This window comes from Wasmannia auropunctata, unplaced genomic scaffold (assembly GCF_000956235.1).
Source record: "Wasmannia auropunctata unplaced genomic scaffold, wasmannia.A_1.0 LD335634.1, whole genome shotgun sequence".
In the NCBI taxonomy this organism is placed as follows: domain Eukaryota; kingdom Metazoa; phylum Arthropoda; class Insecta; order Hymenoptera; family Formicidae; genus Wasmannia; species Wasmannia auropunctata.
In genome coordinates this window covers 1,157,192-1,171,614 of record NW_012027256.1, presented here as the reverse complement: position 1 = coordinate 1,171,614, position 14,423 = coordinate 1,157,192, and the positions used below count along the sequence as shown (strand labels likewise).

General features: G+C 34.8%; 4 protein-coding genes across 8 annotated transcripts; 3 read left to right on the top strand and 1 right to left on the bottom strand.

The window, feature by feature from the left end:
• The first annotated feature begins 598 nt into the window (after positions 1-598).
• Positions 599-6,354, top strand: LOC105456560 (CD151 antigen-like). 3 transcript variants are annotated; one of them, XM_011700693.1, is made up of 9 exons: positions 599-686; positions 1,973-2,055; positions 2,418-2,630; positions 2,761-2,946; positions 3,601-3,723; positions 4,738-4,791; positions 4,861-4,953; positions 5,048-5,131; positions 5,553-6,354. In XM_011700693.1, exons 2-9 carry the CDS (start codon positions 2,008-2,010, stop codon positions 5,613-5,615), a joined length of 864 nt encoding a protein of 287 aa, XP_011698995.1. In that variant the 5' UTR covers positions 599-686; positions 1,973-2,007; the 3' UTR covers positions 5,616-6,354. The 3 variants fall into 3 exon arrangements, with proteins under 3 accessions (XP_011698995.1, XP_011698994.1, XP_011698996.1); XM_011700692.1 differs by having other exon boundaries at positions 599-1,223; XM_011700694.1 differs by lacking the exon at positions 3,601-3,723 and having other exon boundaries at positions 599-1,223.
• A 622-nt stretch (positions 6,355-6,976) lies between these two features.
• Positions 6,977-9,268, bottom strand: LOC105456558 (carbonic anhydrase 1-like). Of its 2 annotated transcripts, XM_011700689.1 has the most exons (6): positions 9,037-9,268; positions 8,753-8,952; positions 8,345-8,614; positions 7,953-8,209; positions 7,564-7,788; positions 6,977-7,503 (listed from the first exon to the last, which is right to left on the bottom strand). In XM_011700689.1, exons 2-6 carry the CDS (start codon positions 8,808-8,810, stop codon positions 7,390-7,392), a joined length of 924 nt encoding a protein of 307 aa, XP_011698991.1. In that variant the 5' UTR covers positions 8,811-8,952; positions 9,037-9,268; the 3' UTR covers positions 6,977-7,389. The 2 variants fall into 2 exon arrangements, with proteins under 2 accessions (XP_011698991.1, XP_011698990.1); XM_011700688.1 differs by lacking the exon at positions 9,037-9,268 and having other exon boundaries at positions 8,753-9,021.
• Positions 9,269-9,991: 723 nt separating this feature from the next.
• LOC105456559 (carbonic anhydrase 1-like) lies at positions 9,992-11,957 on the top strand. Its single transcript, XM_011700691.1, has 7 exons — positions 9,992-10,194; positions 10,317-10,496; positions 10,592-10,733; positions 10,923-11,028; positions 11,156-11,258; positions 11,439-11,575; positions 11,667-11,957. Exons 1-7 carry the CDS (start codon positions 10,164-10,166, stop codon positions 11,781-11,783), a joined length of 816 nt encoding a protein of 271 aa, XP_011698993.1. The 5' UTR covers positions 9,992-10,163; the 3' UTR covers positions 11,784-11,957.
• A 763-nt stretch (positions 11,958-12,720) lies between these two features.
• LOC105456553 (carbonic anhydrase 2-like) lies at positions 12,721-14,388 on the top strand. Of its 2 annotated transcripts, none has more exons than XM_011700682.1 (7): positions 12,721-12,758; positions 12,872-13,006; positions 13,095-13,239; positions 13,400-13,505; positions 13,574-13,676; positions 13,752-13,885; positions 14,117-14,388. In XM_011700682.1, the coding sequence occupies exons 1-7, from the start codon at positions 12,734-12,736 to the stop codon at positions 14,222-14,224; spliced, it is 756 nt and encodes a 251-aa protein (XP_011698984.1). In that variant the 5' UTR covers positions 12,721-12,733; the 3' UTR covers positions 14,225-14,388. The 2 variants fall into 2 exon arrangements, with proteins under 2 accessions (XP_011698984.1, XP_011698985.1); XM_011700683.1 differs by having other exon boundaries at positions 13,574-13,660; positions 14,117-14,228.
• The last annotated feature ends 35 nt before the right edge of the window (positions 14,389-14,423 follow it).

Below are 14,423 nucleotides of genomic sequence, written 5' to 3'. Positions count from 1 at the left end.
GAATTAGACGCAAGCTTCGCCTGATTCCCACGTAAGTTCTTTTCAGCAATTTCACACGCGTGAATTGCGTTCTTGGAAGCGAGAATGTGCGGGAATATATTATATTTCGCCCTCATCACGCCCTCGACACGCCCTTATAGCTAAAATAATCACGCAGCTAACTCTGTCGCCTTGATAATATTTTTAACGATAATATTTACGCTGCGCGCAGAGCGCAGACGCTGGCGTATAATCCTTTTACACGAAAATTTATTTCAAAATCCGTCCCAAAATCACGTAACCCGCCGTGCTGTTTGATTCTAATGTATGCTGGAAAAGGGAATGGAAACTCCATTCGGAATGCTCTATGCGACTGTCTAATTAGAATGGCTATAACATTTTAATTAGAACGTGGGAAATTATACTTGAGGGAGGGGAAGGGGGGTGCAGTATATAGATAACGCTCACTCACACTCGTTGCAGGGCGGGAGACGAGAGCGTGTCGGTGAGGTACGAGCCCGTCGACGGGATCGTTCTGGGTAGCGGGCGGGTTTCAACCGTGCCGACGGTAGAGCGTCGGCGCCGCGGCGCGAGCCGCGACGGCGGCGGGAGCACGCAGACGCATCTAGACCGGCGTCGGTGACGTAGAAGCGAGAGAAACGAGAGCGAGATCTCCGACGGCAGGCTCTCTCCTCCGTTTTGGCAAGGTAACGCTCGGGCCGTCATCCGGCATACTCGACCGCCGGTCCTTCCGTCGGGATCAACGCGCGAGAAATCGTCTGTTCGTTTTTTAACGCGAGTTACGGAGGCGGCTGTACGCGCGCGGTCCATTCGCGCGCTCCACGCGAATATAATTTACCGGAGGTATATTTTCATCGATCCTCCGGCGAGTATCGACGAGTAACAGGCGGGTCCGTCCTCCCGTCCGTTCTCTCGGCGACCGACGCCGCCGCGCAAATCGGAGCTTCCGACGCGATCGAACGGCGATGACGTGCCGTAAAGGGATCGCGAACCACCTGTGAACCGAATCGGAAACGCCAAGACGGGGAATGGTCTTTGTGGATTACGGATACGTGCAACGAGCGTCTGTGACCCCAGCGCAACTGTGTGACACTGTTACAAAATATATACGACGGACTGTAATCGTGTGATCGTGTAACAGTTACGTTGGTGTTATACAGGATATTGAAAGCGAGTGACAGACTGTAAATTGAGAAGAGTAAACTAACTCGTTCGTGACTAAGGTACATAAGTACTTGTATACAGTGTTACTATCTTAGAGTCTTCCACAGTGACATTTTGACGGTTTAATAGTTCGTACTATGTTTAATGAGTAAATAAATGGAATGAAAAGCTATGCCAAAGTAGCAGATAAAGAATCGTGTTTAATACGGAATACGAGAAATTAAAGAATCCAGTAATTAATAAATGATATTTTTTAAATAATTTTCTTTTCAACAGCTTTTTAGAAGAGAAAATATTAAATCTTAAATTAGCAGATTAAAAATATTTTTCCACTTCTGCTAATATTTAAAGAGTCGCGAAATCCGTTTTCGAAAATCCGTTTTTTAAGAAGTTAAAAATTTCAAATGATTAAAAAACACTTTCTATGATACATCCCTAAACATATATCTAAAAAAAATAAAATCAAATTTAAAAACAAGAAAACATGCATTTACCAAGTCCTTTTTATACATTTATTACCAAGATTAAAGGAGAAAAATGTTGGAATACTTTAAAACACATTTTTTTAAGTATTACTTAAAGAAAAATACATATAGCTTTAATTGAACATTTGCACTCAATTATTACTATTTTGTTAAAAACAGTTGCAAAACAGAAACGGAAGATTGCATATTATTTAATACATTGAGTATATTAAAAAAATTCAATTAAAAAACAGTTTTACCGTGTTTAATATTTCTATAACAATTTCTAATCACGTTGCATCACATATTTGAGCTTACAACAGGTCGCTCTGTTATATTTGCAGATTGATGACTAATTGGAAGATCAAGGATAACAGACATGAAATACTTGAAAGTCGTGTTGTTCACGTTTAATCTATTAATATGGGTAAATAGCATTGTGCATGCATATTGTAACATTATAAAATAAGTCTCGAAATAGCGACACGTGCCACACGGGCACTTAGACGCAGATGCTCAAACTATAAATAATTCTGGCGTAATTCTGTACTCTTCTCAGAGAGCAAAACGATCGTTTTTCATGTACTATTGTATCACATTATCCACGCCTGAGTTAGATTCTGGATTCTATCTCCGAATGGAGAATTATTTTAAGCGTCGCTTAAATTAACACGCGGACGTTCGGGGGAAAAGGTTTCTCCTGGGGGATACAGAATTACTGTCTCGCCTGATCAAGGGAACGTGAAGTGAAGGGACGTAAAATCATCGTCGACTTTTCCCTTTCGGCAGTTGGCTGGCTGCACGGTGCTCGTTATAGGCGCGTGGCTGCTCCTGGAGCCCAGCAAGGGGCATATCCTCAATCTTTTCGTGTCTGACGTCAAGCCGCACGAGACTATCAATCTGATAGCCTACAGCCTCCTCGGGCTCGGCTTCATCGTGCTCACGGTCGGCTTCTTCGGCTGCCGCGCCGCGCTACGCGGAAATCAATGCATCCTCGCCACCGTGAGTGAAACGACATTTTTATTGCCTCCGCCCCTCGAAGAGGGAGAGGAGAAAGGGAAGGAACGCGCGTATTATTATAGACGTCGGGTCAGGGTCGGTGATGTTTTTATCGGTAGCCGTTTTTCCGCAGTACATGAGCATGCTGGTCGCGCTCATTGTCACGGAACTGGTGACGGCCGCGATCGGCGGACTGATGACATTCCAGATCCTCTCGGATCTGGAGGAGAGGCTCACCAGCAAACTGGCGATGGAATACGGTCACGACAAGACCAGCGACATCCCCTTCAGCCACAGTCTGGACTTCGCGCAATATAAGGTGTCGTATCAGCAGCTGAACTGACCCTTTGACCGCTCATCGATCTTTTACGGCATGATGTCTCTGAAGATCGCTTACTTTTTTATTTTATTTTATATCTTTTTGCGATATATTCTGGTCCTCTTCTTATTGTGATTTTTGTTCAATCCGTTCTGCTGATCGTTTGACCGCTCATCGATTTTTATGGCATGTCTTGTCATGAAAAAGTCTTTTTTCGACTTTTCTTTTATTTCAAATCTTTTTGCGATATTCTTTTCTATTGTAAATTTTATTTAATTCGTTCTACGGATATAATATTTTTCAACTATCGATATTAGTTATTAATTTGGGTGTGTTTTACTTGACCGTGATGTCATATATGAGTTCGCTCTGGATATATTCTTTCCAGAAGATCACACGTTGTAATCGTATCTGTATGCACGATACTTTAGCGATGCTTCGTCAGAATACAAAATATATCTTCTTATTTAAAATATTATTATATAAAAATGTGTTTTGTCTCCTTTTTCCCTGCAGCATGTATTACGCGCGGAAACGCGCATGTAAATTATGTTTTATGCATGATGGAATCGCATGCGATGCTTTGTCAGAATTCGTCTGCCCGATGAGACATTTTGCCATGGTTCCAAGAGCACATGGATGATTCCATTGCAGTTTAATTGCTGCGGTGTATACGGCGATGACGATTACAATGGCACGGCTTGGTGGAGGGACGGTCAAATCTCAGGGAGCAAGAGGCATGTTCCCCTCACGTGTTGTGTTCTCAAAAATAGCGAGGTACTTTATACGTTTGAATTGATTGGTATTAAAACAATATATCGAATTTTCGAAAATGAGAAGCACTTTATAAAATTTTGAGAAATTGTGAGCATATTTCAAATGCTTTCGTATTTGAAATACAATTTGTATTTTGTATTTCAAAAAGGTTATTCAATGTATTTTATATTTCAAATACAATCTATTTTGTATTTGAATAAAATATCAAAAAAATACTTGATAATAATAGTAATAATTTAAATTTTTCTCATGTGGCAATTGGCGACACCGATTATTTTCGTCAAGTTTCAATTGATGTCAAATCGTCAGCGTTGAAACTTTAATTTTGTTAAACTTTAATAAAATTATGATATCGATGAAATTTATTAGTTTTATTGAAATTAATGTTGTTAATTATTTATTAATTAATTATTAATGAAATTATATATTATTTATTTTATTTATAATGACATAAAATTAAATATTAATTAAAATTTAATTTGACAGCGTTTTTTCAATAAATTTGTTTTCTAAAGTACACACGTTAAAAAATGAGCGTTATAAAGAAATAAGAGTTACTGCCTCTTGTATAGAAACTCTAACGGAAGTGAAATAAAATTTCCGCGTAATGTTGTAACGCTTAGCTTTGTTGAAAAAGTTTAACATTATATGTATCATCGTAATAAAGGATCAAATTAAAAAGTATTTCGCATTTTGTACTTCAAATCAAAAGATTATATATTTTGTAATTCAAATACTAAGATTGCCATTAATTTCTTTGTATTTCAATTATTTTAATGATGTATTTTGCTCAGCCCTGAATACAAGTCCATTGAGTAATATTAATCTAGATGTACATTGTGTAATAGCGATATCTAGACATCTCTTTTTTTTAAAGCGATGTAATTTATGAATTATAACGATACTTTTGTGAATAATTTAATTTTCCGGTTATCTCGTTTAAATTGTACGTTATGTTAAACGTTTAGTTAAAATAAGCCACACGATTCATTAGCGAGAGCTTTTGTTTTACAGAATAAAAACACAGGCAGCCCGATGAGCGTTGTTTCGAGGGTGTTTCACAAAAACGTGAGTAAAATGTCGACGATGAAGACAATGTATGCGAACTTTGTGTGAGTAATCTTTTGTCGCCGGCAGAACGAGAAGCCATGGCTGCAGCCGCTGCCAAAGGATGAGGCCGCGTGTCAAGTAGAAGATGGTGACGGTCACGCGGGATATAGACACAAAGAGGTACCATCCCGCGAGAGCGTCGTGTATCGCGCGCGCTGCATGTTACATGTACCTAAGCATGTGCTTACAATATTTCAACAACGCATTTTTTCAGGGCTGCCTTGGGAAAGTCACGAACTGGCTGCAGTTCGAGAGCTTCACATTAGTGTTCCTCGGCATGGCGATGGCGGGAATACAGGTAAATCTTATTATTACTTTTTGCAAACTCCGGAAGATTCAGAAGGAACGTTAAGGTTCGTAATTTCAACAGAGTGCCTTTGATATTCAAACTTTACAAAACACCTTTAGAAAAATTATATTGTATAATAAATTACAGTTTTTTATTTAAAGAAATTTTTTGCTGTATCTTTCTTCAAATAGATTATAATCAGGGCTGGACATATTTTAAACACTTGTATTTTATATTTTGTATTTCAGCGGAGCACAAAAAAAGTATTTTGTATTTTGTATTTCAAATACTTTAATAATGTATTTTGCCCAGTTCTGATTATAATAAATAATAAGAAAGAGATTTATATCAAATATCTTCTTAAATGGTTTTCCCTTTTGCATCTTGTATATTTTGTAAAAAAAAATAATATAATGTAAATACATTTCAGACGTTCGGGATAATAACGTCCGCTTTCCTCTGCCGCACGATAAGAGATATGCAGGAAGAATGATCCAGGGTTCGTAGTCTCAATGAAGTAAAGAGAATGTCGTGGCACGTTCAATCTTTACATTGACAACTTTGGGACAAGAAACAGATTTGTTTTGTATATCTTCATGTATCGCTACTCGGAAGATATATCCGAAATCCATTTTCGGTCTTGTGAGTCGGGACAACAATCGAGATTGGGAATTACTCCCGCGGGGAAGAAAGTAATCTAAATGTTTGTTCTGTTCCACCAGAGGTGTCTGTTCATTGAGAACTTCGAGAACGAAATAACGATAAGTGCTACGCCTGAGTTTTTTTAGATCGATTTCCACCCTCCCTCCCTCTGTGCGCGTTTTGCTGCCAATCAGCAATAATGTGACCAAAAAAGAAAAACACAAGTCCCGCTGTACATATAAAACATACGCATCTGTGTCGTGTTCAATCTAACTAACTTAAATACTAAACAATAAATAGCGATGTTACGATATGATATCGCTGGTGTCTCACGACGGATCCATCACGGCGGAGCTTGGCTAGCAATGTAAAATTGTTATCCGTGGCGTTCTGCCGTCTTCTGTAAATACACTTGCCAGTGCCAAGGAGGACCGGGGATACATGCGCCGCACGTGCGTGAGAACTTTCGAGTTATTTTCTTCTTTGTGAAAAATGTTTACCTGATTTGCGGATTTGTAAAATAATTTTTTCGCACAAAGTGTTGTACATGAATTTTTGAAGAGATATCATAATTTTTAACGAATAAGATATATTTATGTGAGTATACTTAGGGGAGACTGAGGCTGATTGAGATATATATATATATATATATATATATATATATATTCTATTCACAGACTGCTAAACGATGTTACTTAGTGGTCCAATAAGAGACACGTTCAAATCACACATCACTGAACCACCTTGACTGACGTGAGTTTTCAAAATATGTTTGACTAGCCTAGATTCTTAGCTACAGATCGAACTAAAGAAATTTAAAAAATTTCATTTATTTAGAGTGACATTTGATTAAATTTTTACTTGTCTCTCTACTGTTAGCCTAATAATATATGTTCAAGATAGTGCCAAAATAATCTCTGTGTTTCGACAACTTAAAAAAGAAATTATAAGTTTTAATCAATCCCAGCTTCTCCTAATAAAAAAAATATCGTGTATGTTTAGATCTTTATAGACATCATCCATTTCGAAATGGATGACGCACATATATATATACATATACATATACATATATATATATATTATATATATATCGGTGTATAAAAATGCGTCATATATGTATATTCTTTAAGGGAACGCTTTCCTCTCTCCGACACTAATTTTCGAAGAATATTATTATAACTTGTGCCAAAAGAATTTTTATTATACAATGAGTGACACAAATTTTAATATATTTTTATTTTCTCAAAAACACTTGGCAAAACGAAATGTCCTGCGTTTATAGAACGCACATTAAAGATAATAAAGATGTTGTTCTCTGTGTAAAAAGAAAATTGTTACTTATTTTATATTTTCACGAGTTTACATTTTATACACTACTAAAATTTTTAACGTTTAACATTATAGAATAAACATTTACAGAATAAAAGTCGCTACGTTATTTATAAACATTCTTAATGTCAATTTTATAAATTGTATTCACTTAAATAGAACAGTATCACCGTATTAATTCTATCTAGCATTTGACATAAATTGCATAAATTCGTACTAAAATTAAATAAAAAGACAAGTTTTCTATATATGTTTCATCATTTAAACATTTCGATGAAATAATTATAGCATATCAATTACGACAAGTTTTCTTCGTAAAAATAGACGTCACGATCGTTCAGCGGCTGAACTGGTCGACAATTTAAAAGTAATGGACCCTCAACTGAACAGATTTTTCGAAATTTTTCTATCTGTAAATTATATTATATGATAATAAAGCTGAAAAATATTTCAGTGACATTAAATTTTACTTGAGATAAGGATATAGCGATTGGTTCTTGCTGCACGATCCACGTGACAATTTCATTGCAAGGTGGCTGGCTCAGAGAACCGCTGTACGTATAATAATCTCTGTCGAAAGGCGCGAAAATCCATTCCAGTGGAAAAGGAGGTATGTAGACTTTAGATCCCGGGCAGGTAATGCGCCACAAATTGCTCACGATGTGATCCAAATAAGGATTGTCCGCGTCATTTATCTGCGACATTAAATACATCACAATAATAAGCAGGGATAATTATCGAGTTAAATTTGACAAGCGCGGTACATAAAATTACGCGTTTACTGATGCACTAATTTAATTTCTCAATATAGTTAATTGTGATGAAGCATTTATATCATCTGTCAACAAAAGGATTATACTTGAAGGAAGAACGAAGCAATCACTATTCCGTCTTTTGCCCCAAGCGCGATCGCGTCCATCGGCGATTTAATTCCACGCTTTATGTGAATGATTTGCAGTTCCATAGGGAAGCGTATGTAGTCCAAGGTATGCTCGCTGCCCTCTTCATTTGACGGACCCCAGTGAAAGAGGACGTTAAAGAAATCGTATGTATCGGTTAAGGGCCCTCCTTGAAGCTGCGGCCACGTGGTGTTGGTCCAGAATCCTCGGAGTATCACTGTACATTAAAGTAAAATATTTTCTGGTACGGTATATTGCTTTTATAATTAGTCTACTTTATTTTACATCCCGGTATTATTTTATGGTAATATCAAGATGTATTTTAATGTGTTTGCTTTTGCAGAAAATTCACCGGTATGGCCATCGTTTGCGATAGTCATCGACAACGGCCCGCTGTTATAATTGCTCCATCGAAGTGGTTCAGACGGTTGCACCACTACGGCGAGCCTGGTCGTGATATTAATAGGCGATTGATTGCTACCAGTGCTCTCAGGATATAGATTTTTCCAAGTATGAGGACCATTCTGATGAGCGTAACCGAACGAGAAGGCGGGCGGACGGTAATCGTTTTCCATCCACCCGAATAACTGCGTCCAATCCAAAATTTCGGTTAACAACAGCACTAACGAAAGAAATAAAAAATTTAGCTATTGTTAAACTTTAGCTTCGCGAATATGAATATTATAAACATCGTGAAACTGTGGGCCATTATTATTATTTCACAATTGAATTGCTTTGTCCTTCTGTGAAATATACGCACCCATGAGTAGAACGCTGCTACACGCAACCATACATTCCGCTAATGAGAAGTCCAACATTTTTATAATAAAACTTTACTCTCGACATTTATGAGAGCTCGAATTTATTAAAATCCGCGTGCGGTATTTCCGACGTAATAAAACTGTTAGGCGAGCGGTACACTTGAGAATTTGTCCATCGTTTTATTTCCCGAAATTATTTCTATCAAAAATATTTATAAAAGTACGAAAATAATATCAAACGTCAAATGATAATTTTTATCGAAAATTGATACATGAAGCTTACTTCAAATTCTAAAAAATTATGTGAAGGTAATCCCATAAAAATACTGAATCTTGAAATTTAGTCACAGAGTATAAGTCGCGTAAACATTCGATTCGATGTTTTACTTATTTTCTCACAGCCATATTATGCAATAATTTTCGGAGACGTCTAAGTCGTGTCGAGAAAACATGCCTTGCATTAACAAACGCACAGCGTCGTCAACGTAAAGATATTTCTGAAGCCGTATAAATATTCGGTCCGACGTATTATTAAAGGTATTATTAAAGACAGTCGGTCAAAGACAAATTTTCGTGACTGTCAAGTGGGCCAGGGGATAATTGAAAATACGATGACATTACATTGCAATCATTTTGGCTGTATCAACTTACCGAGGATAACAAATAATCTATTTTATTATCGACAATGAAAAGTTTACATGTTTATATACATATACCTCGTCGATGATTCGGTGTTTCGTTTTCCTTACTGACCATTATCCAACTAAAATTAATTCTTATAATATTCTAAAACATCCCAGTAAACGGAAATGTCTTTATACAGTAGCAATTTCACATCTTTCGTTAATCATTATGCAACAATAAGATTCTAGAATATTTTATCATTTAAGTCTTCTCGAGAAAGCATGCTTTGCATTACCTAGGACACGTGAATTTGCTACTGTATAAAGACATTTTTCGAGAAATCATGCGTCTGCCGTCGGCATTAGAGCTTTCTCTTTCTCGTTGATTATCATCGTGCAACAATTGTGACAAATTCTAAATCATTTTATTGTTTAATTCTTCTCAAGAGTCATTTTTTTAACGCTATCATCCATACTATCATCAAAGTCGAAGTCACGTGACTACGCGCTGAAATGAGCGTCTCATGAATTTCACTGGGAAAAAAAAAAAAAAAAAAAAAAAAATGAAGCAAAAAAATGTGAAATTTGCTGAATTAAAAAGTATTACGATATGTTAGCAACTTCTCACTGTTAAATTGACAATTACTTACAATTTGTTTCAATATATACAGTAATGTTATCGTAATAGTCAAAAAGTTGTTACATGTCAAAAATAACATGCCACGTTTAGCAGACAAGAAAAATTAAATTACCTTCGAGAACTCTATGCACTCATCGTGATGTACAGATGACATCCAAATCTAAAAGTGTACAGTCACGTAAATAAAAAATGTTAATCTTAAACTCGTTCTATAGATTACAAATTTGTTCTAGACACTTCTTGTTTAATAGGTTATATAAAAGTGCCTTTGTTATATTTATGTAACAAATTTATTTCAAGCGCGTATTACACAAGAACAAAAATTATACACTACGTCATCATCGGGCCTGCCGAAATGGCGGCAATCTCCGATTGATATCAGTCGCACCGCCGTGTGGAGTAAGAAACTCCCCCCCTTACTCTTGACAAATTATTGGTCGAACGATGGCACAGCGATACTTACAAACACTGGCAAAACAGGTTTTCTTCAGATTCTTCAGATTTAGTATACGTAGAAAAATTTGTAACAATACATTACGTCTTTATTGTTTAATAATTTGTTGTTTAATTTCTAGTTAGCGTTGAGTTGGCGAATAGAACGCTACCGATAATGCGCGGCGGTCCTTTGAAAGATGATGAATTTCAATTCATGAACGTGCAGTTCCAGTGGGGCCCGTCCAACTGTCGAGGCGCGGAACATTCTATCGACAATATTTGGTTAGAGAGACGAATTTGATAAAAAGTTATTAGTTAATTAGAGTGGAGAAATGCGTATACCAATATTTTTCATTTTAGTTTTAATTAAAATTAAAATTACATTTTATTTTAAATTAAACACGAATTTGTTTTTCGACATATAGTTATAATATTGATCAATGCAACTTCTGAATGACAGTATTTAACAAGGTACTCAATGGAGGCGCAAGTTATGCATTGGAACACGCGGTACGGATCGATAGACAAGTGTTACGACAAATCTGATGGAATTGCAATACTCTCGTACTTCATGCAGGTATAACGGCTGAAAATTAATTAAAGAATCTTTTTACGACGAACAGCTTCATTTTCACAAGTATTAAGCCATTTTTTTGTATCGCCGCTGCAATTTAATTATAATATATTATTGTGATAAAAAAAAGGTCGTTGGCTGTCCTGGGATTCCAGAAAATCCTATGCTTGCCCCAATTACTAATAAACTCTCGGAAATAAAACGGACAGCTAGCACCGTAAATATTATTCCAGGTAATTACGCAATATGAGACGGTTTTTAATATTTACTGGACTATAATTAATAACACAGAATAAATCAACTAATTATCACATTATACGTAAAAACTTTTCGCTTTTCACGAAAACATTTATTATACAGACAGTTATTTGCAATATTAACATTTTTTAATTAACTATGTGCTCATTTTCAAGATTGTTTACGTTGGATGACGCATGCATGCACATACCCTGGATATTATACTTATTCAGGCTCCCTCACGTCTCCTCCGTATAATGAATGCGTCACTTGGATTATCGTGCCAAATGCGATAAAAATATCTTCCTATCAGGTATATTAAAAGCGTACACGTATTAAATAAACTTTAAAAATTACATACAACTGCAAATGTCGACGTATAATAATATAACACATCGCCTTAGATCGAAGCATTCAGAAATCTCTACAATTATAAGTGGGAGCGTATAGAAAGGAATTACAGATCGCAACATCTTCTTCACGGAAGAAAGATTTTCTTTGCCACGAATAATGCAGTGTAGTTTGATCGATTGCAGTATAGTTGATCGATTTAAAATATATCATCACCGATGATTACCGAAATAAAACCGAATAAAACCGAGAAAACAAACCAATAAACAATACAAATAACTTGTTAAATAACTTTTTAATTAACAAATCTGAATAACTTGTTGAAATATATTGTTTGGACTCGCTCACTTGTTTTATTATGGGATGCGCTAGATTTGGTACTAAAATTCTCGCAGACTCTTCAGCACAATCTGATGAGACGTGCATAAAAATTAACTTCTGTTTAGTAACTAATTAATCGCGCTTATCCCGATTTTTTCACCGCAGCCGTTTCGAAGAAAACTCATGGGATGCTGTCTTTGATACTGAAATACTCGCAGTCTCTTCAGCACAATCCAATGGGACAGGCATAGGAATTAAGTAATGTTTAATCGCTAATTAATAAACCTTAGCCCGATTTTTTCACCGTAGCCGTTTCGAAGAAAACTCATGGGATTAATGATCATCCCTGAACTCATGGGAAACTGATGCTGTTTTTGATACTGAAATTCTCTTCAGCACAATCCGATGGGACGTGCATAAAAATTAACTTACAAATATTTTTATAAATATATTGAATAAATTATAAATGTTTTTACAATTTAGAAAAGTATAAACATTTATTTTAAAAAGTTCAAATCTAAACCATGTATGATCAAATCCTTCAAAGGGTCCCAAGCTCGCTGTATATGCTTCTCTCTGCCATGATATAAATATAAGGGTATGCTCATCCGGTGGACGAATTTATCTTCTATCATGTATAAGATATAACTGCATAAATTAGCTAACTTCAAATATTAATGACTTATCAGATTTACTTAAATTAATATAAAATGTAATACATATACAAATACATTTTGTACAAAATTTTCTAATTATATTTTTTTAGCGATAAAAAATAATTTTTATAATTAATGCAATAATGGAAAGTTACATAAAAATTATAGGTAAGTGAAATATTGAAAATGATGGCAACGATAACAGGTTATGCGTATTTGACGTTATAATTTTTACATTATACATTTTTTAATTATATGTTATATACAAATACATTTTTAAGATCCACAAAGAAGCGGTGAAGCACCGATTGATTTAAATGACACAATTGTTCGACGTGTGAGATTTCCACCGTTAATCTTAAATGGTCACTGGTTAAAGGATGGAAATGCAACTTTATTGAATAACGGTGAAAAAGGTAAATCAATTTATTTTACGTTAAAATGATGTTATCAATGTTGTTTCTGTAGATATGCGATTAGGTTTTAAATTATTCTTTTGTTCAGCATTTATCTTTTTGAATGGCGATAGGATCCCATCAACAGTATCTGGTGGACCACTCATAAATGACAAATATGAATTTCACAATGCGCATTTTCACTGGGGTGAGAATGATTGTAGAGGTGCTGAACATACGATCAATGGTACTTGGTATGCATACACTCTTAATAGCTATTATAGTTTAAGATAAAAAAATTTGCATATCTAAATTGTATCTTATATTTATTTCTTTTTAGCACCCCTTTAATGTAACTTTATTAATGTAATTTTTAATTAATTTTATCCAAAATTTTATCTAAAATTAACGTAGGTTTTCCATGGAGTGTCATTTAGTGCATTGGAATCAGAAATATCTTACCTTCGAAGAGTGTTTAAAACATCCAGATGGCCTTTGTGTGTTAGCTTATTTATTTTTGGTATGTTCACGTATAATTACATAATTATATTTTATCTCTTATCCGTTATTAACTATGTTGTTTCGTAGGTCCAATCGGGATCTTGTGAATGGTACAACGTCAAATTTGAAAAAATTTCTGAAAATCTAAAGTTTATTCAGAACGCTGGATCAGAGATAAGCATTCCAGCAAGTTAATATTCGGACAGTAGAATAATCTGATATAATAAGATGTTTCGAATTTGATTAGCATTTTTGTGATGTTTAGATTCCTTATCTTGGATGCGAGTTGCAACAGATTGTCCAAGTTATTATACGTATCACGGAAATTACGGTGACTTTAAACTGTTCTGCGTTACGTGGATTGTATTTCCAATTATTATTCCTATACAATCTTGTCAAGTTAGTTATTTAATTTATGTTAATTATACCAAATGTATGAACAAAACACAAGATCTCTATGAAATTTTAATAGTAATTATTATCTTCTTGTATATTTATACAATTAATATTTGATACTTATGAAAAATTAGAATTATTATATATATATATATATATATATATATATATATAGAAAAAGTATGAATAATGATAATAAAATTTGCATACATACATAATTAATAAAATTTTCAGCTCAATGAGTTCCGAAAATTAAAGAATAAAAATGGCGAGTTTATAAAATCAAATTGGAGAGACGTTCAACCTTTGCGGGGACGACAAATATTTTTAGCTGTCTCTTAAGAAAAACTTACGCACATTACTTTAAACTTAATAAACAATTATCTTGAAAATTTCTAATTTCTTATAACATTTCACAACTACAGAAATTATCTACATATGTATAATAATTTTCAATTTTTTACAACACGTGTAAAATAAAATAATCTCTTAAGTATATCATATAACTACACATTAAATATATAGATTATTTCATATATAA